Below are 28000 nucleotides of genomic sequence, written 5' to 3' on the forward strand. Positions count from 1 at the left end.
TGTCGAATCTGCGGATATAAGCTGCGGGTTAACGCGAGACCTTCCGGCGGCTTGTTGTCGTGAACAGATGCTGCAGGAAGGTAAGAGTGGAGTCTTTTATTCTGGAAAAGAAACGAGTCGTTCGTGCAGTTTGATTTGCAGCTTCACGCATCTGCGTTGTTGTGCAGAAGGAAGGAAAGCAGATTAGATATGAATGTCGTCTGTCCCGCAGCATGGCCATCTCTATAGCCATCTTGGACTGTGATCTTCTCCTGCACGGCCGAGGACACAAGACCCTGGACCGCTTCGACCTGGACTCGGTACCAGACAACTTCCTCCTCACGCAGTTCGGCTTCCCCAGAGACTTCATCTTGTACCTGGTGGAGTTACTCAGAGAGGTGTCCTGATCCTCAGACTCAAACCCAGTGAAAGACTCGGTTTCATGTCTTTGTTATTTACTGTGTGTGTGTGTGTGTGTGTGTGTGTGTGTGTGTGTGTGTGTGTGTGTGTGCACCAGGCTCTGTGCAGACGGACTCAGCGGTCCAGAGCCATCAGCCCCGAGGTCCAGGTGCTGGCCGCGTTGGGTTTCTACACGTCCGGCTCCTTCCAGACCTCCATGGGGGACACGATCGGGATCAGCCAGGCGTCCATGTCCAGATGCGTGTCCAATGTGACCAGAGCCCTGGTGGAGAAAGCCGCCCAGTTTATCACCTTCAACAAGTGCGTTTGGGAAGTTCCCAGCATGCTCTGCGGCTACGACCAACACCTCCACTGTCAGTGTGTCATCAGAGCGTTATTGCTGTTTTTCCAAGCAGAGATCCGTCCAGTCGGGAGCAGTCCTTCCAGGAGTTTCAGAGGGTTGCCGGGTTTCCAGGAGTTCTGGGGGTGCTGGACTGCGTTCAGGTTCTTTTGCATGACCGCGTCCTCAGTACGTCCTCTTCTTCAGGAGGAAGGAACCTCATCCCTCTTTTTCTTCCCCTCCAGGTCGCCATCAAAGCTCCGAACAGTGAAGACTCGTCGTACGTGAACAAGAAGGGCTTTCACTCGGTGGCCTGTCAGCTGGTGTGCGACGCCCGAGGGTTGTTGCTCAGCGCGGAGACGCACTGGCCCGGCGGACTCCGGGACACGGTCGTCCTGGAGAGGTCCGGTCTCCGCAAGCAGCTGCAGGACACCGAGGACGGCTGGCTGCTCGGTGAGATGATGGCATTTCAGAGTTGGCCCGTTTTGCTCGTGGTTTTTGGAGGGCCGATGTTAAAAAAGGGGTTTCCGTTTCCTAGGCGACGGTCGTTACCCTATAAGGAAGTGGTTGATGACCCCGGTGGACTGCCCCGAATCCCCCGCGGAGTTTCGATACAATCTGGCCCACACGGAGACGCACGAGATTGTGGACCGAACCTTCAGAGCCATCCAGACCAGATTCAGGTGTTTGGATGGGACCAAAGGATACTTACAGGTATTCCAGTCTACTCGAAATTTGACCGTTTTTGTTTGTCAAATCAAGAACTCAAAAACGTAAACTGAACAGCTGCAGGCTCGCTGACGTTGTCCGTCGTCTCCCGTGTGCAGTATTCTCCAGAGAGGAGCTCGTCCATCCTGTTGGCCTGCTGCGTCCTCCACAACGCCTCGCTGCAGTCCGGACTCGACGCCTGGACTCTGGAGAGGACGGAGCCTCTGGAGCAGCCCGGGGGCCTCAAACAGAGACCGGAGGACCGGGACACCCAGGCAGAGGACCTCCGGAAACAGCTCATACTCAAACACTTCAGCTAAAGCAACTTCATAATCGAGGTCAAGGACTGAGAAATCAAAACACGCATTCAAGGCAAAACAAAAAAGTCCACTGACACGCGTGTTGCTGATGCAGTTTTTTAATATTTTGCTTGTTTCTACTCTACTGACTATACTAAGATAACATCGGTATATATGGAGGAACATGCAGGGCGCTATACAACAAACCAAGACAACGATGGATCCAAACACATTTCAAAATAACTCCCTGTGAGGCGCTGGATTATTCCCCCGGGACATTCAAATATTTTCCAAATATTCATGGAGAGGTTGGAATAATCAAGCACCTCCTGGTGTTTTACTGCAGTTTGAACTGTGTGCAGCTGCTGCGTCGTCCAGGTTTCTTTACAAATGGAAAAATCCCCCCCCCCCTCAAAAAAAAAAAAAAAAAAGATCCACTGATTTCCCCCCCTCTTCTTCTCTATTAGATCTCCACAGATTAAAATCTTGGACTATGTCACAATACAAAAACAAGGCCCTTATTTACAACAACTGCACATGAAGTTGTCATTATTTATGTACACTGGTGCATTAAGAAATACGGGTGAGGATGACGGGGTGTGTGGCTGCAGTCACATGAAGTTTTTGTGCACACTTGGCATGACGAAATGAAACGGACATGAGTAAGAAAAAGCAGAAAACCTGTGATTAACTGTAAAGCTTTGCACATCAAATTGCTGTGTTTTATAAGCCTGAACTCTTCCTTAAAGGCTTTTGGAGTGGAACACTGAAACATCTGCTTTTATTTTGAAGGAATACCATGGTATTTAATTGTTGTTGTTGTTGTTGTTGTTGTTTCTGAGGGACAATTATTGTTTTTCTCATGTCAGAAAAGTGGTGACATAAAAACTTGAAAAAAAAAAAAAACATTTCATAGTGTTCAATCAAATTATAGAGTAATCAAAATTAGTGGTATTTTACTTCCTGGAATGTAATTAGTCCCCTGATTGGCTTCATCAATATATACACACTTTCTACAAACAGGAATAAATACAACACACACACTGCTGTCGCATGAGCACATTTAGTATCAGGTTGCTAAGTTACATTCTGGATTCATTACAGAAAACATTTAACTTTTTTGTTTTATTTGAAATCAATTTATTTGGGTTTTTAGGTCTTGAGACTTTGCGGTAAAAAAAAATAGTTTGTTTTTTTACGGTTTCATGATGTTAAAACCACGTTGGAGCAGAATAAGACCCTCAGAGACTTTCATGCGACAGCAGTGAAACATAAACACTGTATTACAGTTAAAAGACACATAAACAGATCATGTCAAAGCTTTACACTCCACCAATCAGCATGTAAGCTGTCATGTAAAACTCCACATCATCCTAAATGCCAAAACACAACACACAATTCTTCTTTTTTTTTTTTTGCATAAAATAAATATGCTCTTTTTTGATGCTCAGAATATATTATAAGTTGTATTTTTGTATATTTTTTTTAACATTATTTAAAAAAAAACAAAAAACAGACCGTAAGATAAAACTTACTTTAAAAACAAATTCGGTATTTTTTTTTTTTGTGCATAAATTAAATATGCTCTTTTTTTTGATGCTGCAAATATATTACATATACAATTTATAACTCCATAAAAATACTTTTATGTCACGTTTCCCAACCTCTTTATGGTCCCTTGGTATGAAAATGTGAAAACGAAGCAGAATTTTGGTCAGAATTAAATTTGTTTTTGAAAAACAGCTGGCGTTACATGTGTTGTTGTGGAAGTCAGACAGAAATCTGCAAACTGCACCGACAGCTACGAGATAATGTCATTTATCTGCAACGTTTTGATCTTCGTCAGGCATCGACAACTTTGCAGCAAAACTTTTACTGCTGTGCCACAACACGGCAATAACATGTGAAAGGAAAGGTTTCGCCCAAATAAATCTTGTCCATTAATCTGTTTTTACGATGATAGAATATCACTTAAAAACCCGGAGAAGTTAATCTGGTGAGACTAATGTTAACATCCGTGGGCATTAGGCATCATGTTCAAAGGCACTTTTAAAATGGCACAGCTTGTGTTAACTTTTAAACTCCAGCATGCAAGTCAGTTATGAAAATGCCAAATTCTTTCAGGGTCCAGATTCGTTAAGGTATTTTATAAAAACATTTTTATGCTCATTCAAATTGATTATCTTTATCTAAATGTTGGATAATTTTTTAATATTTGAAGCCTTTTCCAGGCTTTGTGATTAATCGATCAACCAAAAAAATAACAAATGATAAATATATTGATAACCAAAATAGGTTGGTTGCAGCCCTTTATTATTCATATATGTGATTGATCCGATGTGGTGCATCGAAAGTGTCTTGTAAGTAAAATACAAAAACTAGATTTGCACAGTGGAGGTCTATAAGGTTTCATAAATATGTATTTCTGTTCTCAAAAGGTAAAAGGTGTCTTATTCTTTGAACTACATTACCCATAATGCTCTTAAGTTACACTGTTTTCCCTCTCAACAACAACACTACGCTGCACTTGTGGGGACAAAAAGAAGATGATTCTGAAAACAGAAGCATTTGTGTTCGCTAATATCCGTTTAAGGTCCGTCATAACACGATGAGACAATATTCTTTGTCTCTAATCACAACTTTAGTGGCTCATATGTCTGTCGAATCCGTAAGTCTTCAGGAGCTTCTTTTAATTTAGGTTTCATTAGCGCTACCATGTGTTTGCAGGGAAACTTTAAACTCAATGCCCATCCAGTTTGTTTGATCTGAATACGAACAGATTCTAAATCAAACTTAAATTTTTAGTGCAGAAGAATGGAAAGTCCACCAAGAAGGTCCATTTAAAACCAAGAATATTCAAGTATAAGAGAGTGTTTTAAAGCAGAGGGGTGAAGCAGTACGTACAGGCAGGATAGCAGCTGTGGAGGGTGATGAAGAGCATGATGATGATGATGATGATGATGATGATGATGACGACGACAACAAGAGTGGCGTACACACAGGCAGGTTCGAGTCCAGCTGGATGCTGGTATGACTTGATTTCAGCGATCTGGAGCGTTTTTGTTTTTTTTCAGGGGTCCGAGGTGAGAAGTCATGTGAGGGGGAGTCAGGCTGTGTCAGAAAAACTCAGCGCCTCCGTCTGGCTTTGTTTCTCTGAGGAGAGGAGAGAGAGAGAGAGAGAGAGAGAGAGAGGCAGCCGGTTAATCAACGCGTGACACGCAGCGTGTGAACATCGCAGCACCGGTTTGTCCGTACCTCCGGTCTAACTCGGGCCCGGTCGTCTGGTTGGCGTCAGCCGCGTATCGGCCCGGCTGGATGTGGGAGCGGCCTTCTGCCTGTAGCCTCTCCCCCTCTGACGGCACTAAGCTGTCCTCCAGAGGAGACCCTTCATTGTAGAAGAGCAGGCTGCGGGAACGGACTACAACACAAACACACAGGTTCTCATTCTCATGTAAATTGTAATATTCACCGTCCTGAACGCGTAATGTTTTCTAGAAATGTAAGAGTAAGCGTGTGCCTTTCCTGTCAGACCTAATTCCCAATTATTTTCCATTTCAAGCTTCTTTGCCGTCAGGATTTTCTATTATTCTTTGTTTCATATTGTTATACTCTGTATTTAGGACTGTTAGTCCGAATGATAACGTTTCCCGACCTCTTATCAGTGATCATCCTTTTCTGTCACGATAAAGAGCTTTCAAAATTAAAAACTAAAATATCACCTGTGAAGGTGATATTTTATGGCCCGATACGTTGAATATTTGTAATACACTCATTATAATTCACTTTCAGACATGAAAAATCATGAATATCAGCCTTTTTTGTGTGTGTGTGCCTCATTTAGCCTTTGTTACTGTTGGTAGTAATAAGCACTGTAGCCTGTTGGCGCCACCAGTTGAGCTTTAAACGATAACAACTTCTACTCTTGCTTTTTCCTCCCCAGACAGTTGCAGGGCAATACAGTCAATTTTAGATGGTTGCAGTCTATCAAAGCTCTTCCCTCACTGCTCAGAGGATGGTTGCTGGCAGGAGGGAGTGGTACTTAGCCTAACCTCTGGTTTGGGCCCGGGTTTCCCAGGGGTGAGCGGTTAAAGGAATGAATTTATAGGGAAGCGGAATGCAGCGAGGAATGAAAGTCAAAACTTTAAGTCCAGGAATAACTTTGAGATGAGCTACGAGCTGGCAAAATGCACTTCAGGCTCATCGTGTACTTTTATTTTGAAGGCCGATGTAACGGGACGCATGAGCGCTTTAACTATGAGTTAATACATTATTTACGTAATTATAAATAGTAAATGCGATAACTAACGATAAGGAGAAATGCCGCTGAAGAAGTTGCCGCGTCCTGAACATTCCTGTGGACTTACCCTGACTGGTGGTGTAGAGGTCCGCTGACGGAGAAGGATGAGAGGAAGGGGAGGAGTGAGAGGAAGAGGAGGTGTGGCTGAGCAAGGAGAGGGGAGAGAGGCAGGGCGAGAAGGAGCCCAACACCAGGACGAAACACACGGCCATCATCTGCACACAGGGAGCCACCAAACACTCATTTTAATAAGACATTGGAGAATGAGGTGAAACGCTGGCCAGAGGTAAATACAGTCCTCTGTAACAACAACAATATTCACATGTATGCTGAACAACAAGAGTAATATTTCACCATGAGGCATGTTCCTGTTTGAGTTGAGGCCATTTTACATGAACGAGGGACGACCTTCCCTGAAATCAGCGACTGCAGCTTCTGGAGCTGCTGTAGGAGAGACCTGGAGACAGAAACGGGGACATTAAAGACACATTAAAGGGGATGAAGGGCAGAGAGTCGTCTCACAGGTGGAGAGAAGAGGATGACGAGTACAATTCAGTGTTATTTTTGGTCGTGAGAGCAACCGGTTAAATTCCTGTATTTCAATATAATCTCACGGACGGTGAAGTTAAAGATGGTTTTGGAGCTTAACGTGTGATTATTCGTGGAAGAGAAACCTCGGGGCGTTTGTGCCCACAGCTCAAACACACGGCTTAACTCGCACACACACACTCAGACGTATTTCATTTCACCGAAGATGGACCGTGTCCCACCAGAACGCGGTTCCACTTATTGGTTTTATTGTGCGTCAAAGTGAATTTCGACCACCCGACTCACGGTTGTTTTGTCGGCCGGCCAAAGAAAGTAAAGAGTGATGCAGAGTTGGACGCAGCGCACCAGTGAAACCACTAGAAAACGGTGGATCGGTGGGATCTGGGGAGCAGGGTGATGATGGTATGAGCTGTCGGCTGCTGTGAGGACAGACTGCGACCACTAAGTGGAGACAAAGAACCAGAGTCTGACCAACGCGCCGCGAAACAGCCCCGAGAACGTCAGTAAAGACTTTCAAAAGTTTGAAAGTCAAGCGGACAATGAGCTTTTCAACCTGTCAGTCAGATACTAAACCTGCCAGTCGGCCTGTTGCCACATGTAATGTTTTATATTTACGTGCCGGAGTCGGCGACATGACCCAGATTGTGGCACAGAAATTGCAACTTGCCAGCTGTAATAAACTCTTATGGGATGATACTGACCAGCATCACTCAGCGGCTCTTTGAAGGGAAACCACAATGACTTACAGCTGAAGTTATTGCTGCTTAAAATACACAGAATTTACAAAATGTCCCTGAATGTGTGTGTATTTGTTTGTAAATATTCACCACGATGGAGAATTTCAATCATTGCATCAAAAGAAAACATGAAATTGAGAGGTATTTACTTTTGCCAAAGGGAGTCTAAGCGTTCCCCTCTGCTTCCAGTCTTTGTGCTAAACTAAACATATCCTGAGCCATATTTGAGACTTAAAAAAAAAAAAAATACAACTCAAACCTTTTACATTATACAAGAGTTATTCTTGTAGCACTAATAAACTCGTAGCGCTAAACCCAGATATGAAAAAAAAACTCTGCACGCAGAAGAAAATGACCACTAATAACTGCATTTGGGTAATTTTTAGAAACCAGGAGTTTAAATTTAGTCCTTTCTTTTAAACCTTTTTTTGACCCGTATATAATCTCTGAACTTTACGAGAGTGAACGTGCTGAGTGCTGACTCATGTTCCCCGCTTGGTGCCAACTCATTGTTCCTTCATGTGGTGGTTTAACATATTCATCGCTCTGTGTGTGTGTGTGTGTGTGTGTGTGTGTGTGTGTGTGTGTGTGTGTGTGTGTGTGTGTGTGTGTGTGTGTGTGTGTGTGTGTGTGTGTAGGGAGGGGGCTGCCTTCCATGATGAAAGCTACTGTTAACTTGCCACTTTAATGACAGGCTGAAGCTGCCACAGACAGACAGAGACAGCCCCCTCCCTCCCCTCTTTACCCACCCACCCTCCCTCTTTAGGCCCTCCACACCCACCCACCCATCTAACCACCCACCCCAGGATAATAGCAGATTGGTTTCATATTGTTATAATAACAGAGGAGACAAAGGCAGCTTGGTGAGCCCTCACGTTGCTCATGGAGCAGATCAAATTTAGGCTCCTATAATTCTCTCAGTCTGACACTCTGAGAGGTTTTAAACACGGAGTATAATGTGTGTAACCTGCAGTCATAACCTATGTGGCTTTTTAAGACTACACAACTTCAGCTTGGTCACAGTTTTGCAGCTTTTAGTTATAATAATCCTTTTTCCTCCAGGACAGAGTGGAGAAAAAAAAATAAGACCCAGTTCCTCCAACTCTGATGCAACACACATTTTCAGCTTTTGGGTTTATCAGGCTGCATTTTTTGCTGACTGCTTTCAGTGATGATCATCCAAACATCGGGACTAACAGTAGTGTGTGTGTGTGTGTGTGTGTGTGTGTGTGTGTGTGTGTGTGTGTGTGTGTGTGTGTGTGTGTGTGTGTGTGTGTGTGTGTGTGTGTGTGTGTGTGTGTGTGTGTGTGTGTGTGTAAACCTCACCTGTTGGCAGTCTCCAGGTTTTCTACTTTCCTCCACAGGTCACTGTTTTCTGATGTGTAACTCTCCACCCTGATGCAAACACAGATATAGATTTTGGTCTCATTTCTGCACACACAATATGTTTATTTACTGTTACTCTCATCAGAAACAAAGACACTGGAGGATCATGGCAGCGCCTCTAAGGACCCCGAAACCTTTAGGGGGTTAACTGCACGCCTACGAGCAAATTAAAACGGTTAACTTGAAATTTAGATCCACTACAGATCAAATTTTAGAGAAGATATATCCAGATGGATCCACAGTTGGAAGAGAGAGAAGAAAAAAAAAAAAGATGATGGATGATAGAAGAGGGAAGATGAGCGATGCTTGGCTCTCTTGCTCTCTTCCTCCCTCTGTCATCTCCCTCTAATCCTATTGATCCCCATTGTGAATTTAACATCTTGCTAATCTCGTCCTCTTTTCGTCATAATCTTCCTGATCTGCTTGTATGTTTGGTTTGAATGCGGCTCATTGGTCTGCGTTCCTTTCAGAGAGTCGTCCTGCTGTTTTCTCTCTCGGGGATCGTTCAATAATCCCGTCTTTATGTCCACGATTGAAAAAGAAAAAGAAAAAGAAATACAAAGAGGATATAGAAAAATGGATTTCTGTTTTCACACACCTCCTTAGTTCGTTAAAAGACGCTGTGCTCAGACACAACTCTCACCCCTTCTCTAATGGGATTAATAATGGCCTATTTCGTAACCTCTATTCTCATAACTTGGGACGATGGAAGCAGTGAATCAGATATTTTTACTTTCACTGTCCCCGTCAGGGGAGTCAGTGAGTTTGGCCCATGTGTTCAGCAGGTTATTGGAGTCCTGCCACAGCAAGGAACGGCCAGAATAACACAGGAAAGAGAGGAGGAGAAGAAGTTTCTGTCAACTTTTGCTGGTCTTTAATGAATCCGAATGCTTATGAAATACATCCTGGAGGTATTATACGTCCGTCGGGCATTTGTACCTGACCCCACAAAGACATGCCTCCACTTTTAATCCCCTGCACAGCCTGTGTGTCTGTTGGAAAAACCTCTAAATAAAAAAAGAAAAACACTCTGGCTCTCAACTAAACTGCAACTGCCAAGCTCACTTCAGCATTACAAAGCTCAATCTTTTATCTCTTCGGGTTTTTTTTTTTTTTTTTCCTGTACTGACAATGCACGTTAAGGTCAAACAGGTTTGTGCATAAAATGCCTGTGGTCAGTCACCTCGGTGGCCGACATGGCGGCCTTCTGGAGCGAAGCCAAAACGCCCTTAAATACATCGTTAGCTCAGAGAAGAGGAAGAAAAGTCATTCATTCATCTCATGGATGAAGATGCAGCATGTCACCAGCCGTAGAAGCATTTTCAGCACTGACTCTTAGTATTTAGCCGTTTATCGGACTCTGCTAAACAATAATGACTGCTGATATACTAGTAATATAATCAAAAGGAACTTTAATGGTTTGGAGATTATAAAGTGACAGAGACAAACAGAAGCAGTGGAAAAATAAAGACAAAGCTTGTTTCCAAGTCTTACTTTTTCTCCAGACATTCCACATATTCTTTCTTCTTCCTCCGACTCTCCTGAGCTGAAATCTTGAGTCGACAAACACACAAACATTTTGATCTTTCTGAGTCAGGAACCAAAATACGAGAGGAGGAAAACGATCGTGTTTCTGTCTCTGACGGTGTAAAGAGCTGATGTTTGTGAGTGTTTACCTTGTTTTTGATCTTCCGTCGGACTCTCTTCAGTGCCTTCTCTTCGCTCTTCGTGAGAGGGAGTTTGTGAGGTACCGGGTAACCCTCGGCAACCAGGGTCCTCTTCTCTTCTTCTGTCAGCATCAGGGGTCCTGAACCCTGCAGCTTCTGCACAATCAAGCACCGTCAGTGAATCATAAAGCATCTTAACCACAACACTCATCTGGGAGAAGAGATCACGGTGGAAATACTGGTGAATTCTCAAACTTCGTCATACCTTCATTTATTGATGATGTCAAAACAGGGTCATGTTACATCCTGGTACAAAAACAATACTCTCAGGTTCCTGCTGTGATTTGACGGCTGTCCAGTTGTGTCATTACCAAATTAAACATTTTGCTGACATCGAGCAGTTCTGTACAAACATCTGGTCATAAGGAATTAAATTATGCTCCGAGCACGAATGTGAATCATTTGTTCAGACAAGGAGCTGCTGAATCAGACAGACGAGGAATTCTCTGACTTTCATTGAGTCTGACCCATTTGGTCAGCAAATTATACGACCAAAGGACATATTCTGTAACTATTATATTTAACCGATCATCAGTTCTTATGTATAATATAATGCACAAATCTTCCACCCTACCATTAAGTGTCTGATTTATGGATTTGACTTTTAGATTTCAACAGAACAAGAACCAGTATGCAGCCTAAATGTAAATTATTAGATGATTTACCAGCTTAGAGTAAATATGTGAATTTATTTTCGCCTATGGAAAAATAAAATGGTGTTTGGTTTAGTGATCTTTGTTTATAAAATTTAACCTTCAGCCTAAAAAGCCTAATTTTAAACGATTTCTTGCCTGCAGACACAGTTTTCTTCATTTCTGATTTTATAAAACCTAAAACTTTTGGTAGAAAATTGAATCGGTCACACGTATTGCAGATTCAGCATCGTCAGAAAGATGCTCTTTGACTCACATGTGGTGCAGTGAGGAGAGGTGAGGAGGAGATGGCTGTGGAGGAAGAGGAGGAGGAAGAGGCGCGACCTCCTGGCCTCTGTTGTGGTTGAGGCGAGGACGGTGGCAGAGGGAGGTGCGGGGAGGAGGGCGGCAGAGAGCCGTCACTGTCGCCGTGGTTACTGCTGGGAGGGGTGGGCGGGAGCTGGAGAGCGTCATCTTAAAGAAAAAAAAAAAAAAAAAGGAAAGGAAAGACGTTATTTCTACTTTAAACTGTTGCATGAAACTATGAAAACAGGTCGGACTGATGGATCCTGACATCTCAAAAACATTATTTAAAGTCTTTTGCAGCCTGAGAGTAAGCTCTGCCTTACAAGACAAGTTCAGGGAACGAGCTCCCCCTTTGTCTTCAGGTTTGATTTGATTATTTCATACATTTGTGTTAGTTTGTGCCGAACTGTGACACCCTGCTAACACGTGTGTGTGTGTGTGTGTGTGTGTGTGTGTGTGTGTGTGTGTGTGTGTGTGTGTGTGTGTGTGTGTGTGTGTGTGTGTGTGTGTGTGTGTGTGTGTGTGTGTGTGTGTGTGTGTGTGTGTGTGTGTGTGTGTGTACCGCTGGGCAGGCTGAGGTACTGTCCAATCTCTCTGGGTTCATCTTTTATGGCGACTGGCTTCACATCATCTGGACTCCGCTCCTGCAGCAGCAACAACAACAAACAACAACAACAAACACGTAAACAATCGACGACAACGTCATTCGTAGCGTTTTTGGATGTTGAGAAACAGGCCAGATGGATGCCAACCGAGTGTTTCCATGGTGATCCACTGTGTGAAGGGGCTGGGCCTAATATTAGAGGCGGGCCTTCCAGAGGCTGAGGATCTAACCTTTGACCCACATCAGGTTCCTCCTGTTTCACCAAGATGGCCGACAGGTCCTGACTGAAGCTCCACTCGAACTCTAAAGAAAAAAAAAAAAAATGATTTCATAAAGTCAAGTTACTTCAGTTACTTCTGCTCAACAGTTTGTCCACTTTTTATTCAATAGGTAGAGGAATTGGGAATTGCTGCATACAAGATCCTCTAATAGAGCTGAAAAGCTACTTGATTGCAACTGAGCGGTAATTTATTTGTCAAATTTCCAAGTTCATAACAAATATCATTTAATAAATGACCACGTTCATGGTAATAATCAAACCTAAATTCCAGCCGAGAACAGCTTCCTGTCCTTTACAGAAACTATAAAGAACTAAAGTAAAGCCGATTTCCACAACCGGATTTCTTTTCGGGGAAGCTCTGCTGTAGGTCTTCCAATGGGAAACGACTGGCAGCTTACAAATCACACTTTAAGAGGGCTTCCCAAAAATATTTGAACACTTCCTGACAAGACTGGTGATTACAGGCTGCTGGACAACGTTGCTCTGGCAACTGTGGTGCATAATTTGTCTCCAGCGAGTGTGTACAGTAAACCCTGAAATAAAAAATGGGCTGAACCAGCAGCTCGTCTTCAAAATCCCTCCCGAGCAAAGAAAGAGTCACCGCCTTTAAACACGGGAGAAAATATGCATAATCGAGTGCACCTCAGAGTGCAATTTCAAAAGGAGGGTCACCAAAACACAAAGTGGATTTACTGTATTTCTGAGAGCATCTCACAGGTCCGTCATTGTTTAGTCTACTGCCAGCTGTAGAAAGTATTTTCAGGGACTTAAGTGCCACTGCGGAGCTGCAGAGAAGCTACAGACGGGCACTCCTGGAGTCAGCCAACCTCCTGAGACGACCTCTGACGTCCAAAGCTCGCCGGGACGGATGTTTGTTGTGGATCTAACGTCAACTTCTCTCCGGCTAACGAGAATCAACGAGGACCACAGAAGAGTCGAGAAGGAACTCCAGTGAGCTGAAAGAACCGGACGACGCTTTTCATCCCATTCATTCACTCTCAGTATTTAGACGCTGTTCTGTGGGCTTTTCCATCATTTTTGAATACTGGGAACTTTACAGGATATGAATCTGCTCCTCGAAGGAGGCCTGAGGAAAACCCACTGGCAGGGCGGCGTCATGCCTCCTGGATTACTAAAGTTAGCTGGAGAGCTGCACAGGGTACGACCTGCAGCAGCTGTTTATCAGCCCAATGCTCCAGATTTGGTTGTTTCCAGGTTTTCCTCGACAACACTGTCCAGCTTACCCTTTAAGCGTCCAGATGCTGCAATCAATAGTCTTCCATAATCTCAAATTTAAATGTTTTGGTGGCCTTTCCCCTGCAGCTCCACTTCAATCTTTCCACAGGTGGCTTTAAAAAGGAGAATTTCCACCAGTTTAGTTGCCATGCAAGGTATTACTCAGCCTGTGAATACAAACATACAGGACAATGTCTTCAACAGCTGTAATAAGTCTGGGAGAGACTTTTTAATTCATAAAAGAGCATCTTTTGTTCATATTTTGTCTGTCATGTATTTGTGGCTGCACAGCAAAACGCCCCGTTTATTTGGACCAGTGGGTCGAGCAGAGTTGCTGGTTAACTGCAGATGCTTTGAATTAAGGCCCCTTTTGAAAGGTGAGCTGCTCAAAAGGAAACTCATTAGGCAAAAGTCAGACATTAAAAGAGTTTAAAAGTGAAACGATGACATGAGATTTAAAAGGGTTAAACAGCAAGTAAAAGGAGGGAGAGGAGTTTCATCAAGTCAGCATGAAGATATGGATATGAGACACTTTGATGTTTGTCACAACACACAAACACACAACAACACAACCAAAAGACTCCCATGGTGCTTGGAGAGAGAGCAGTTGCAATGTGTGTGTGTGTGTGTGTGTGTGTGTGTGTGTGTGTGTGTGTGTGTGTGTGTGTGTGTGTGTGTGTGTGTGTGTGTGTGTGTGTGTGTGTCAGTTGTGAACGTCACGTTAATCACCTCCTGGTTACCTAGCAACGTGCTGCTGGTAAAACGCTCTGAAGTTTACAAGCTGTGTGTGTTGGGTGGAAGCGGAGGGGAGTGGAGGAGTGGAGGAGGTGTGCGTGTGTGTGCGTGTGTGTGTGTGTGTGTGTGTGTGTGTGTGTGTGTGTGTGTGTGTGTGTGTGTGTGTGTGTGTGTGTGTGTGTGTGTGTGTGCCGGTCGCCTGTCTCGTTATCCTGTCCATCACTGCAGAAGGGATCAGGACAGACACAGAGGAGGACACAGACACAGGCCGTCCTGAAAGACAATCCCTGAGGCTCCTGTCTGAGGAAAACCTCCAGTCGACAGGTGCGGTGTCAACATCAGAAATTATCATCAGCTGCATTGACTCCAGATCTATTTTGTTTTGGTTCAAATCTTTCCACCCGCTTCGCCTTGATGTCACACTCACTTGTCGCTAAGGTCAACGATGAGCATGGCGAGCCTGAAACCTCTCAGGGGAGTCAGCGAGTGCAGAAAAGATAGATTCAGTTTAAAAATGTTGTTTTTTGGGGTGGCTCCATTATTTCCCAGCGTGGTCTCTATCAGAAGGAGCCTCAGAAGCCTCCCTTAATGAGGCCGGTCCCGCTGCTGCCTGATTCTCGTTAAGGCTCCCGCCCTCGTTAAGCCGGGGCCAGACTGGAAGCCCTCTAACACCAAAATTTAATGAATACCAGAAGCTGTGAGCTGTTAGCGGACGTATCGGAAAACTGTCCCATCCATGTGCGGCCAGTCTGGTACTTCTAAAGACAGTGATGTATACAAAAATGTTACTCCATTTGGTCCTCAAAATAAAAAGGTATCAGCTACATGCAGTCAAGGATTCAGCATTTTATGGACAGAAATAATTGCAAGTCAAATTTGCTATTAAAGCGCACGTGAGCGAGTATATATATGACCGAATTTAAATTTTCTTTATACTGAACTGTCCTCACCAACAAGAGGACATTTTCTAAACAACAAAGAGTTCATGAACAGAGTTCACATACCACACAGTTCAAAATTAAATATATTACTTGCAATAGAGTAGCTGCATTATTAAACAGACATCCTTTCTGTATTTCTGTCCACTGCGTATAAACTATAAAAGATGCTGTGAATGTAAGAAATAAAAAGTCTGATTTGATCCTCTCTGTCCCCCTTTATTGAATTTCTCTGGCTGTTGTTAACAAAACGAAGTCTCCCTGGCTGTGTTGGTAAACTGCTGGAAGCCCAGGTAAGAAATCCTGAGTGTTAATGACCAGAGGATCCGGGCACTCGTCCCGGGGGGTTAATGCAGGAGAGGTGGCAGCTGCGTTTGATCTCAGTGGGGCTGCAGAAGTATTAAAAACACGAGCTGGATCAGCGCGGTGGGAGCTGCAGTAAAACACACAGCTTCTCTTTTGAGTGAACGAGAGCAGCTCAGACCACAGGCTGAGAGGGGGGAAGAAACGCCGAAAACTCACTGCAAGCGTCGATAGTACAGTGTGTGATGTGTTTAAAATGACCACGGTGAGATCGTTTTGTGTTGTTGTCCTGTCAGCACTATGGAGGTGGCACATCACTAAATAAAGAATGAGGCCAGCAGTAACAATAACGCAGGTAACTCCTCCGGGGGCCACCAACACCACGACCACTGCATGTGGCCGTAGATCTTTGGACATTTTAATCCAAATTTGTTGAGAATTGAGAAGATATGAGGTTCTCTGGGTCTTACATGGTTACTCGCTTGCTTCCTTGATTCTATATTATAACTATATATCGTATTCTATTAATGTCTTTTTATTTGTTCTTATGCATTTTTTTGTCTATTTTTCAATAACATTTTGACATGTATTTATGTTCCTTTATATCTGTTTTAATGTCAAACTGTTTTGTAGAAGGCACTATACAAATAAAGTTTATTATTATTAACTTACTGTATTGTTATGTTATTATCATAATATTGCGGCCCTTTTTACTTCTAACACATTCGCTATTTTTGTTTATATTGATCTTATATGGTGCACTTTCCAAAATAAAACTATATTTGATCAAACTACTATAAGCCGAGCTGCCAGGTTTCTATATAAAACATATTGAGCTGTGTTTTATGTATATTATGAGTACATGGAGGCAAACTAAGCCCCTAAACAAGCCATAACAACAAACTCATGTTTGAGTTCATTTTTATAAGCTATATGAACCACGGCAGGAGTGTTGGTATTAAAATTCAAAATACGCAATGGAGTGGCTATCTGATAAACGATCGGAGCGTCTACTGTTCTACACAACCTGTAATTCTAAGTTGCTGACAGTATTGTTATCCAACAAAACACCCACAAATTCTCCGATTCAGAGCCCGCTGGGTTTCTGAAAGGTCAGAACCTTCTAACATCCCTCGGTGCCTTATTAACCTGACTCGTCCTGACAGATGAGCAGCTGCTCTGACCGGCACTGGATGCTAAAAAGGTTTGGGGAAAAGCCGGCGTACTCGAGGATCCTTGGCAAAAGTGCTCTTCTGAAGTCTGCACGGAGCTTCACCGGAGATTAGAGCTCAATACCGGGAACTGATATACGAGTATTTATGGACAAAACCCGCCAGATACTTCTGCGGTTTCAGGAAAAATGCCTGCAAGTTTCCAGGATTTTTAGCTTGTGCTTCTTGTAGATGTACTGAAACAGAGTCTCCTTCTCGAAGCGTTTGGAACTGCATGCATAAGTACAACCCTGAAATGTCCTTATTACAGTGATGCTGTTTCAGCTGCAGCAGTCTCATCAAAACGCTGTTGATGCCAAGATGGCAGCATCCCGGTCTTCATCCCCAAATCAGATCGCAGAGCTGCTTTCAACACCCAAATCTTCCAACTACCGGCCAGGAATGATGCTTCTGTCATGAAACCGCTGACATAACAAGTCAAAAGTGGATGTATGCATGCTTATTTATCCATGCTGCAGCTGCACACAGTAAAACACTTTGGCCTCCCTCTCCAGACTAACCATGTCACGGTTAAAAAGATGTGGTGGAAAACAGGGAATCAAACCATTTTATGATTAATTATCAGTTCTGGGTTTAAATGCAATTTAATTCGTTGGCTAAGAATCCTGGGAAAAGTCAAGGAAAATAATCCAACCCTAATGGAGACCTTTTAGAAACTTAAAACCTCTTCACGTAAACAGCAAAATAGAGCGAGAAGTTGTTGCAAGAAAAGAAAAACACAAAAATATTCATATCGTCTTAGAGGGTCTGTTTTGTATGCAGGTCTCTGAATAGAAAAGACATTCAAAAACAATGCTGCTAGAATCCAAACAGTGATATCGTGCTAAAATCATCTGCCTCAGAAGTTAAATAAATATAGCTCATAAACATTATGTTCTTGCAACTATAGAGAGGAACGGTCCTTTTGTGCAAGGACCAACCAAAACAAACCGGAGGAAGTGCCTGTAAATACCACAGTTTATGCTTCATGTAGAAGCAGGTCATAGGACAACAATAAAGCATCTAATATCAAATCCATATGATGCGTGTTTGTGTTTGTGTGTACCATATGTGAGCTGACAGTTATATAACTGCAGACTGAACCAGAAAAACTATAGAACATAAACAACCTCCAAATCAAAGCTGCCCAAAAGCATATAAGGTTGAAGTTGCTTTAAAATGTTACTTTGCGTTTTATAACTTCCTGTTTGCTTTGGCATCATGAATTAAAACCAAACTTTATGTTGGATCTGGATTCACTGAAGTGATTCTAACACAACAGTCTGACATTATTTTAATCTCTCTGAAAAGCAAAATACAATCCAAATAAATATTCTATTGTACTGAAAACTTGAACACATATTTTTTTTATTTTATTTGAGCGAGTTAAATGTGGTCTTTTGGAAACGCTGGTCATCTGATAGTCATACTAATAAAGGGGATTTAATTGGATTAAGAGACAGAGAGGCAGAGAAATAGAAAACAGGAGAGAGAGATAACCTGACCGAAGAGAGAGAGAGAGTTTCCGCTGGCTTCGGCTAACGCTGCAGACTTAAAACCATATGCTTGTCATAGTGTTGTGTGTGTGTGTGTGTGTGTGTGTGTGTGTGTGTGTGTGTGTGTGTGTGTGTGTGTGTGTGTGTGTGTGTGTGTTAGGTGGGCAGGGCTTAGCTGGAGGAAAACTGCCTCAGAAAGGGATCCTGCTGCTAAGACAGCAGGATCCCCGGGACAAACGGAGCGCAGACAGAAAGACAGACAGGAAGACAGACAGGTACAGACAGAGACGGAGAGGAGGAGATAATGAGGAGTCGGAAAGGGAGTAGAGACGTGCTCCTACAGGCGCCGCTTACAATGTACTAGACCCTCACACGGTACGCGCGACAGGCAGTGGATGCAGCCAGTCGCAGTGGATCATATTTGACAGACAAGGGTCAGGCTGCATGCTATGAGACAGAAAACTGAGCGGAGCAGATAAGCCGGGGACAGCTAGAGTGACAGAGACGAAACATCAGCAGCAGAGTTTCAGCTGGAAGCATTAACTATGAAAACATGAACGTTACCAGACTCTTGGTCCATTTTGATCGACAGGGCCGGGCTCTGGGGGGCGGAGTCTTCGCTCAAAGAGTAGCTGTGCTCTGCTTGGATATCTGCGGGATTATAAAGGCTTTCTGAGAAGGATGGGAAATGGAGTTCACCTGTCTAATAGTGATGAACATCCAGACCGAGCTGGGCGTGAGGTTGCTCAATATAATCACTGGGAACAGTCAATCATATTCACGCAGGTGCACAATCCATATAACCCGACCCAACCCGGGTCTGAGCTCCTTAAACCGCCCCATCCTCCTTCAGGGAAATGAACAAGGAGGAAGCATTTTCAGTACTATTTCAGGCTTCATTAGCGATGCATATTAAGTTATATTTTGCCATTGATGCTTTATTCAATGACGCCCATGTCAGCAAGGACTCTTCATAAATGTCCTTGCGTATTTTGTGAAGTCTAACAGTGTACACGCGTAGAATGACTCATCTCACAGCGGCTAACACGTTATATGTAAAGTGTTTTTCATGCGTTCGTCCATGCAGCCGGAAAATAAATGCGTCGACAAGGTTAAAAAGATGCACATATAAATTCTGTCTGTGCGTATTCGGCCTTGGTGGCTGCAGCCTTCGTATTACATTTCAAATCTGCCGTGACATTGTTACAGAAATATTTGGACGCGAGAGTGCCGTCGAGACTTTTGCGTAAAAGTGACTCAGACGCTTATTGAGACATAATAATAATAATAATAATAATAATAATAATAACGGGCCGATTTATTTTCATTCGTTCTGCTGATCTTTTTGTTGCCTCCGTGACCATGGCAACGCCTGATCGGGATGCAGATTTGTCTCCAGCGATGAGCTCGCCGAGCAGCGCAGCGGGATGACGACAGAGAGAGTCTGCGGTGGACTAACTCCGAGCACCAGGATCCAGAAACAAGTCGGTCTGGTGCGTTTTGGAGATTTTGCAGAAGTCACAAACTTTGGCAAAAGAAACGGGCTCTCGTATCCCGATGTGTGACCTCTCCGGGGGAAAGCAGCCAACGTTGATGTCACCGAGGCGGCTTTCAAATCAAACCAAGAAATGAGATTTGGGTCTTTTCTATCCCAAAAACTTGGCTCTGTGTTGGAGCAACTGGCTGCTGCGCTGCTGGTGGTTCTCCAAGGGAACAAGAAGGTCATCTAAATGGGACTGTGAGATGTACAGAGCGAATATTCTGGAAGTTTCTTGGGCCTGAAATTATTTCAGAGCAGGATATTAAATGAAGGAACAACCTGTGATATGACCCTGAGTGCATTTAAACTTTCCTGCATGTGATATTTCCATTCATGTTCTATTATTTTAATGCTGCTGGGAGCTTGGTGTGTCTATTTTTGTCCTTTCATAATAAAAGCGGAGCTGACCTGGGCTGCTGTCCATGTCAAGGTGCAGGAGTGAAGGTCTGTCTGCCAGTAGGGGGCGCTCTAATAGATGGTCATCAAAGAAACTGTTGAATAATTCACTGCTGAAGTCGTCCATCTGGTCACCCGAGAAAGGCTGCAACACATGAATAGAAACAAGGAGACAAAGAGTTATTCAACGAATATATCAAGTCTTATACAACCTTTAAACAATATTAATGTGAACATTATTGATTATTAATATCAATATTGATAAATCTACTGAGAAGTCTTTGATGAGTAGTTTTGGGAGAAAATGGCCAAATACAGCTTCCAAATTCAAGATATTGTCTTCAAATAAAAAAAATTTTTTTCGAACCAACTGTCAAAAACCGGAAGATATTCAGCTTTTACAGAGAAAAGCAGCAAATCTTCACACTGGAAAAGCTGGAACAGTTTTCTGTGGATTGACCGAGCGAACATTCGACCTACAGACGATCGCTCCGTGTCAGAAAAGAGACGGCCGAGGACCGAGTTGATGAAACGACGAGTCAGTCGATGGGAAACAGCATCGATAGATTAAGTCTCAGTCTGGATGAATGAGTCACCGAGCTGAGAGTCGGTGTTCTGGAAGCCTGGGACAGCACGGTGCTGTGATTTCACTGCTTTTTACACACACACACACACACACACACACACACACACACACACACACACACACACACACACACACACACACACACACACACACACACACACACACACACACACACTATGAGTCACCCTGGTCTTGAGCAAACATGAAAAAAGATGAACAAAAGTGCACACACACACACACACACACACAATCTGGTTGGATGTCTCTGACAAAGAGTGATTTAATTAGCAACAAACACAAAATTTGATTTACATGTTTTATTCTTGGAAATTAGCTTAAAGCTGTTCTCTGAAATCTGGCAGAAATGTCGCGGCAGATAAAATCAGTCCAGTAGCAACAATAAAAAGCATGACTGGGATAATAAACGCAGGGCTAACTTCAATATTTTCAATAGCAACAGGAGATCAAATGTGCAGCTTGCAATGACAGAGAACCAAACTCTACAGTTCCCTTCAAGCTCTGTGGAGTTTTAGCCTCTTTTAGCTCGCTGTTTTGGATTTCCATCTCACAACCTCTGCTCTCATCAGATAAACCCACAGCACACAACCTACCCAGCAACACAGCTTACATATATAACTCTGAATTTACATGTGTATGATTTGCTTCAGGCTTTTTTTTTTAAATGTATGCGTACAACAAAGCTTCAAGGCGTGTGGTGGAAAGTGTAAAATAATAAATATGAAAGATTTTTAAAGACCATTTGTCTTTAAATGCATCAAGTTCTGCAATATTCTTTACACACTGTTCACACATGTCAACTTCATGTTCACAACTTCACACATGCAGCTATCTCAGAGTGTGTGTGTGTGTGTGTGTGTGCGTGTGTGTGTGTGAGGGTGAGAGGTCAAGCGTGTCTGCTGTGAAACTCTGGGATGCATGCAGCTGCTGAATGAAAACATGTGGAGCAAGATCACACACATACGAACACACAAACACACGCACACTGAGGGAATGAACACAGATGCTGCGCAAAAAAATGTAAAAAAAAACCAGAAGCACAATACATGTTTTGAAACTGGACTGCGAACTGTGTTGAGAGGAGGATTTGGGATTTGGAGGCTCAACGGACATCTCTATACGCTACATTTACCGGAGGTGCACAACTGCGACTTCTTATTTTCTGTATTTCTATCCTGAGAGATGCAATTCAAGTCCAATAACCACATCGATATCTGCAAGTTCCACCGCAGGAGACAACATGATGTGTGTGAACGCCCTCCTGCAGTCTCCTGCTCCTTCACACACGAGCCACCGCTCACTCATTCATAAACAAACGCACCCACATTCATCCCGACAGAGCAGCCTTGTTCTCCTGCTGCACTAAATGTCAAAACAATTTCAATAACCTCGACTGTGCCCCCTTTAACTCGGCCCCATCAGGAGAATATAGGTCACAATGAAACTGCCCTGCTGGAACATAAACAGAGGGACGTTTCCTCATTGGTGTAATAATAGGAAAGATGCAGAGAGAGAGAGAGAAAGCAGACAAACGTCCATAATAGAAATGATTATGTTTGACTTCAAATTAGCTGCATTAGTCCACCACGTGTGGCTCTACTTATTCTATTATAGCGTTCAGGACTTTACTGCTCCAGCAGTGATCCTGTCACTTTATATTTCACTACATTTGCAGCTGTGACTCTGTTTTGGCTCAACCCCGTCGAAGGCGACTTTTTGCCTCCTCCGTCACCTGCCAGGTATTCTCGGCGCTTCCTTCGGCCTCTCCGGGCTGGAGAGGACAAACTCCGCTCAGTTTCCTCCCTGCGGCTGAGCCCGAAAGCCACAAAACCTGGAGGAGGGTTTCACATGAAGGCTCCTGAACAAGCCGCAAGGACATGGGTGGATGATGGAGTGTGTCTGATCAATGTCTTGCGTTGTGGGAAACCAAAAAAAAAAAAAATAAATCCACACTGCAGCCAAAAAGTAATCATTAAATTGAGCAGAAGCTCCCGACACTCGTCGCAATGGTAACAGCAGGCGAGCTGCTGCCAAATGTAGGCATAAAAATCGAATCGTTGCCGTGGCAGCTGCAGGGTTAATTCACCTGGCAGATACCAAATTATGTATGCAGATAACATAAGATAATCGTGTCCCAACATGGCATTGTTCAGACAAAAGGTCAACATTCAGCTGATTTCCCTGCTGAATGCAGCGCTGATGCTAATCTGGATCACACCTGCACTACCTCACCTTCACAGGAGGACTTTTAGCATTTCACTACTGGCCTCATTTGTGCTCTGAATCACAGAGATAAACAGAGACGTAGTAGAAGGCTGGTGTTATTAGGACAGAAAGTTTAATGGACCCAGAATGTCTGAGAGATAGTTGATGCTGGAACAGCTGTGAGGAGAGGAGTTTAGGTCTGGACCTGTCATTCGTTACCTGAAACATTTCCCTCTCTGCTGGGAAAAGAGACACACGAGGGAGGAAAACCACGTTAAAAAGCAGTTGACAGTTTTTACAGCTTATTTCAGTCGCTGGCGTGTCATTAGGGGGACGGAGCTGAGATGTAAACCACACAAAGGGAGCTGGGAAACACACATGCAGGGAGTCATTATAAATGCAGAGCGCAACGCTGTTATGGCTGTAATGAGGAGTGTCGAGTCTCAACACATCTCTCTCGTATCCTTTCATTTGGCTGCCTCGCTGGTTCAGGTCAGAGTTGGAGTCAAACTTCTTGTCAGTGGGAGACGCTCATGGCCAAGAGGAGCCGCCGCCTACACCAGATTTGGGGAGAATATTTACTTTGTCTGACACGGTGATGCCGGACAGCACGGAGATAAACCGGATTACTGAGAACCAGGCTGGAAACTGTGCAGTGGAAAGTATTGTAAAAAAAATCTGCAGAACATCGTGTAAAGGCCAAAAGAAAGAACAAAAAAAACTTTAATTAAGTCATGTTGTCTTGCACTTCAAGACCCTCGACGACAATCATTTCCATTTGATGAAAAGACTGTTGAAAGCAGGTTTATGATGCCGTGAACAAATAAATTCATCAAAAGCTGAAGTTAAAGACGCCAGGCTGCAGGAAACACGGCGTCGCCTTCTACTTCCGCTCTGCATGAAGCTGTTTTCTCAGTGATTACATCCTGCTGCATCACGGTTGATTTTAGCCACAATTTTCGCTCTATTTTTGCCATCTCATCGGTGTTGCAGTATACATACAGTGCACACTTGCAGGCCAGGCAATGTAGGTCCAATTACATCAGCTTCAAATGAATCCCACCTGATTATATAAGTGATGAAAACACCAGCATAATCTTTTAATTCTGGAACATTCTTCATATTAAATCACAAACAGGTGAAATAATCTCCCTCCGTTGCACGAGGCAGACTTTTCCTCAGGTACTAAATTAAATATTAAAACTTGGTTTAAAAAAAATTAAATGAAACACTGCAGAGCTGGTTGAGATTATTTGGAGTGTAAAATAAAATTGTGATTCTGAGAGACCTGTAAACATCATGTCATTGATTATTCTGTAATCCTGACTGCCACATAAAAAAAATAAAATAAAAAAAAATGGCAATGCTCTCTACTCTATCTGGCTGCATGTGGTGTGTGTGTGTGTGGCTGCAGTGGGTTGGCTGCATTCGCCTTCACTTGAACTTCATGAGAGGGCAGGCAGCTGTGTGTGTGTGTGTGTGTGTGTGTGTGTGTGTGTGTGTGTGTGTGTGTGTGTGTGTGTGTGTGTGTGTGTGTGTGTGTGTGTGTGTGTGTGTGTGTGTGTGTGTGTGTGTGTGTGTGTGTGTGTGTGTGTGCATGCGATGAGACAAAAATGAACTGAGCTATAGTTCCCAATAAAACAGTGGAAGAGTATTTTTCCTTCTCACACTCTCACTCTCTCTCTCTCTCTCACACACACACACACACACACACACACACACACACACACACACACACACACACACACTGCTGCATGCCTGCAAACATTCCTTTCGCGCAGCAGACTAGCCAATCGGCGACGAGCATGCAAATGAGATGGGTGCGTCGAGTTAAAGCTGGAGTACAGGGTCTGAATGGAGTAGAAAAGAATAAAATAGAAGAGAATAGAGTGTGGATGGAGAATAAGAGGGTAAAAGAAGAGAGGAGGAAGAGGAGGAGGTGAAATGAGGGGATGAAAAGGAAAGCGTGCATCAGTAGGAAGTCTAGAATAGAATCAAATAGAACACAGTGACAACTTCAGTGTGAATAACCTGCACTGTCCTCACTTGACCTGCCTTTGTGCATGCGTGTTTACATGTGTGCATTTACTGATTAAAAAAAAATACATAAGGAATGAGAGCTGCAGTGATTTGTCAATTAATCTATTAGTTTAACTATATTGAAGAAAAAAAAAATTTTTTTTTTTTTTTAAAAACACTTAATTATTTGCCGTTAGAATAAAACTATTTCAATAAATAAAATATTCTCTTGTTCTACGTCACAATATTTGTACGTTTGTGTACGCTGCTCCATTCATACTCTAAAATTGCCCCTCAGACGCACCGCTTAGAAAAGAGGCATCGCTGTTACCGTGGTTACGACGGGCTCCATCCCCCGCACACGTCACCCTGGTCTACGAGACACCGCCATGCAGATCAATTGAGCAGTTAGCAAAATGAACGTCGTATTTAATCAACCACGGAGAAAATGGTTGGTCGCGGGCCTGCTCGTACTTCCTCCGGGGTTTAATGGAGCTGCAGGTGAGCTGCAGGTGATGCAGGTGAGCTGCAGGTGAGCTGCAGGTGATGCAGGTGATGCAGGTGAGCTGCAGGTGATGCAGGTGATGCAGGTGAGCTGCAGGTGATGCAGGTGAGCTGCAGGTGAGCTGCAGGTGAGCCTGCAGGTGAGCTGCAGGTGAGCCTGCAGGTGAGCTGCAGGTGAGCCTGCAGGTGAGATGCAGGTGATGCAGGTGAGCTGCAGGTGAGCTGCAGGTGAGCCTGCAGGTGAGATGCAGGTGATGCAGGTGAGCTGCAGGTGAGCTGCAGGTGAGCTGCGTCGTCCACGTACGACGGGCCAGCGGCGCTTCTAATCATCGCTGAATCGGATTCAAAGCAAGCCGCTTAATAGGAACTGTAATGCGCAGACATTGAAATGGTTCCTAGTGTTGACATTGTGATTCACTCTGATGTGGGACGTCCTCTCCGTCCCGACACTGGACTCATTGTCTTAGTTTACTTGTTTTAGTCGGATTCCTGAGTGAGATGAAGAGATGCTGTGATTAACACGGGTCCTCATCCGGTGAAAAACGTGTTTCTAGTGTGAAGCGAGGTGATCGTGAACTCTGATGTCACGTCTTTCTTCTTCCCCCTGGTTGATCAACGGGGCACACACTGTACTGTAAACAAAATACAGAGCAGGAAGTGTGTGTTCGCGTGATTAAAGAGCTCTGAGCTGATGTCTCTCTGTGTTCGATCAATGGCTCCTCCAACTTTTTAACCACAAAGACACAACAAAAGACTTTTATCAAAAGAGGCTGAAGGAGCCAGATGCACACCGACATGTTTTCTATTCTATTCTTGCCTCGACATTAATCAAATAGTCAAATTAATTCATGAGCAAGTGTCCGTTACAGAGGCGGCGAACCACAACACAAATAATTGACAGGTTAACTCCTTTATGTCCATTGATGACATCCGCAGAGCACTGAACGGAGAATACAAAGATTGCTTGATTCTCATCACCAGAAGCACGCCGTGCTGCCATCAGCCATCTTTCCCATGTCCTCGGCGCTGCTGCCCAGCCTCGTGGCTTCACAGCAGAGTGGACTACTTTATTTAGAACGGAGACAGGGGGAGTCAAACCACAAGCAGACTGGGCTGACTCACGGACTAGAATAGACGTCTGCCCAAAAAAACCTGCGCCGGTCAAACAAAATTTAAAAAAAAAAAAAAAAAGAGAAGGGGGGGATGACACAAAGTGGAAAAAAAAAAAAAAGAAAGAGAGAGAGAGGATCCTGCAGACACAGTTCAGGATGCCGTGGTTTTAACCCCTCGGTGTGCAGCAGCAGGGAAACAGCTCTCAGTTTGTCCACATTGTTTTTGTGAATTAATTGATTTCGAGGCCGGAGGAGCTCGGCACACCTCCGGCAGACCTGGAAACGGGACAGGGTGCTAATCCACGCTGCTGCCTCAAACTGCACGTCAAACAACAGCTTCGTTTCTTTTTATGGGGACGTGACGATGGCTTTTCGCTATTAAGAGGTACTCGTTTCCTGTGGCTGTGGCACCACCTCTCTGACGATGCTGCACCATCACGTCCTGTTGGTCGGCGACAGTCAGAGCACTGAACTTCAAGAGACGTCTCAGGTGAAAACAGGTGGTTTCTGAGGGCCCTCCGGGATGATTTGCACCAAAGATTTTAAGATGATTTTTGCAGCAGGAAGTGAAGTGCAGTAAATTAAAAATACAGCTGGAGTTGAAGACATCACAGTATGTAAAATAGGACATACTGATTGGGAGTGAATTGGAAAACGTGCCTTAATTAAGGGATATATTTTTTTAATTTAGGAAAACTTGAGAACATGTTTGGGAGGTTAGAGCCAATTAATACTGTGATGCACACACACACACACACACACACACACACACACACACACACACACACACACAAAGTTAAATAGTAACTGGCCAGCCTGTGTTGGCGTTCCCAGTCTCACATTTTAGTTTACACAATTACACACACACACACACACACACACACACACACACACAGAGAGGGTATGAGCCCCGGATGTCTGTCAGGATCTAATAACTACACCGCCCTCCTGAGGTCCGGCTCCGGGCGGAACAGGCGCTGGAGGTGCGTTTGATTAAAAGGCAAACAGCTGACTTGAAGCAGAAATAAAACACCATGTCGACCTGAACAGTTTTTTTACTCGTGGAAATGTGGAAATGTGGAAATGTGAGGACGGAGGACTCACCACATTAGTGAGGAAATCTCCGTCGCTGAGTTCCTCCAGGTCCAACAGGTTGGTCCCTCCGGACGGATAGAGTTTCTCTGCTGTTAAACTGTCTAAGATAGAGTCCATCATGATGTCTGTGTGGGTCTCCAGCTCACTGGACGGATGGACAGTAGCTCTGTGGACTGGACGTGAAGGTAAAACAACTCATTAAAAGGAGGCGGTTTGTTTTCAGGCGGCTGCGTGTGAAGCCGGAGAGACGAGCCGAGTCCAGCTGCTGCTTTCCGTCACTGACAAACTTGAAAAATGTCGAAATGTCTCATCCTTCTCTGCTCCCTGTGGCGGAGACACTGCTGTCCATCCAGCTCTCTCCCG

The 28000-nt window shown here is 44.0% G+C and overlaps 2 protein-coding genes across 7 annotated transcripts; one reads left to right on the forward strand and one right to left on the reverse strand.

The window, feature by feature from the left end:
• Positions 1-7: 7 nt before the first annotated feature.
• harbi1 (harbinger transposase derived 1) lies at positions 8-3467 on the forward strand. 5 transcript variants are annotated; one of them, XM_069711779.1, is made up of 6 exons: positions 8-80; positions 212-377; positions 497-699; positions 792-1171; positions 1257-1432; positions 1546-3467. In XM_069711779.1, the coding sequence occupies exons 2-6, from the start codon at positions 213-215 to the stop codon at positions 1744-1746; spliced, it is 1125 nt and encodes a 374-aa protein (XP_069567880.1). In that variant the 5' UTR covers positions 8-80; position 212; the 3' UTR covers positions 1747-3467. The 5 variants fall into 5 exon arrangements, with proteins under 5 accessions (XP_069567880.1, XP_069567882.1, XP_069567879.1 ...); XM_069711781.1 differs by lacking the exon at positions 8-80 and having other exon boundaries at positions 88-377; positions 792-882; positions 964-1171; XM_069711782.1 differs by lacking the exon at positions 8-80 and having other exon boundaries at positions 90-377; positions 795-882; positions 964-1171.
• creb3l1 (cAMP responsive element binding protein 3-like 1) lies at positions 3438-27985 on the reverse strand. Of its 2 annotated transcripts, none has more exons than XM_069711775.1 (13): positions 27647-27985; positions 20111-20243; positions 18727-18813; positions 12112-12266; positions 11922-12003; positions 11331-11527; positions 10371-10517; positions 10189-10247; positions 8635-8703; positions 6377-6479; positions 6090-6237; positions 4981-5143; positions 3438-4878 (listed from the first exon to the last, which is right to left on the reverse strand). In XM_069711775.1, exons 1-13 carry the CDS (start codon positions 27755-27757, stop codon positions 4842-4844), a joined length of 1491 nt encoding a protein of 496 aa, XP_069567876.1. In that variant the 5' UTR covers positions 27758-27985; the 3' UTR covers positions 3438-4841. The 2 variants fall into 2 exon arrangements, with proteins under 2 accessions (XP_069567876.1, XP_069567878.1); XM_069711777.1 differs by lacking the exon at positions 27647-27985 and adding an exon at positions 20568-20644.
• Positions 27986-28000: the final 15 nt, after the last annotated feature.

Source organism: Brachyistius frenatus, unplaced genomic scaffold (genome assembly GCF_029030835.1).
Source record: "Brachyistius frenatus isolate BFR_SWC_R1_liver_20210118 unplaced genomic scaffold, ASM2903083v1 Contig_103, whole genome shotgun sequence".
Classification (NCBI taxonomy): domain Eukaryota; kingdom Metazoa; phylum Chordata; class Actinopteri; family Embiotocidae; genus Brachyistius; species Brachyistius frenatus.

Bases quoted from the DNA above. Each gene is read 5' to 3' on its own strand.
- harbi1 (XM_069711779.1), top strand. From the start codon at position 213: ATGGCCATCTCTATAGCCATCTTGGACTGTGATCTTCTCCTGCACGGC. The intron at 378-496 runs GTGTCCTGATCC...TGTGTGCACCAG, and splicing joins TGGTGGAGTTACTCAGAGAG to GCTCTGTGCAGACGGACTCA. The intron at 700-791 runs GTGCGTTTGGGA...TGTTTTTCCAAG, and splicing joins CAGTTTATCACCTTCAACAA to CAGAGATCCGTCCAGTCGGG.
- creb3l1 (XM_069711775.1), bottom strand. From the start codon at position 27,757: ATGATGGACTCTATCTTAGACAGTTTAACAGCAGAGAAACTCTATCCG. The intron at 11,528-11,921 runs GTACACACACAC...TTTTTCTTTAAG, and splicing joins GTACCTCAGCCTGCCCAGCG to ATGACGCTCTCCAGCTCCCG. The intron at 10,518-11,330 runs GTGAGTCAAAGA...TTGATTGTGCAG, and splicing joins CTCTCCTCACTGCACCACAT to AAGCTGCAGGGTTCAGGACC.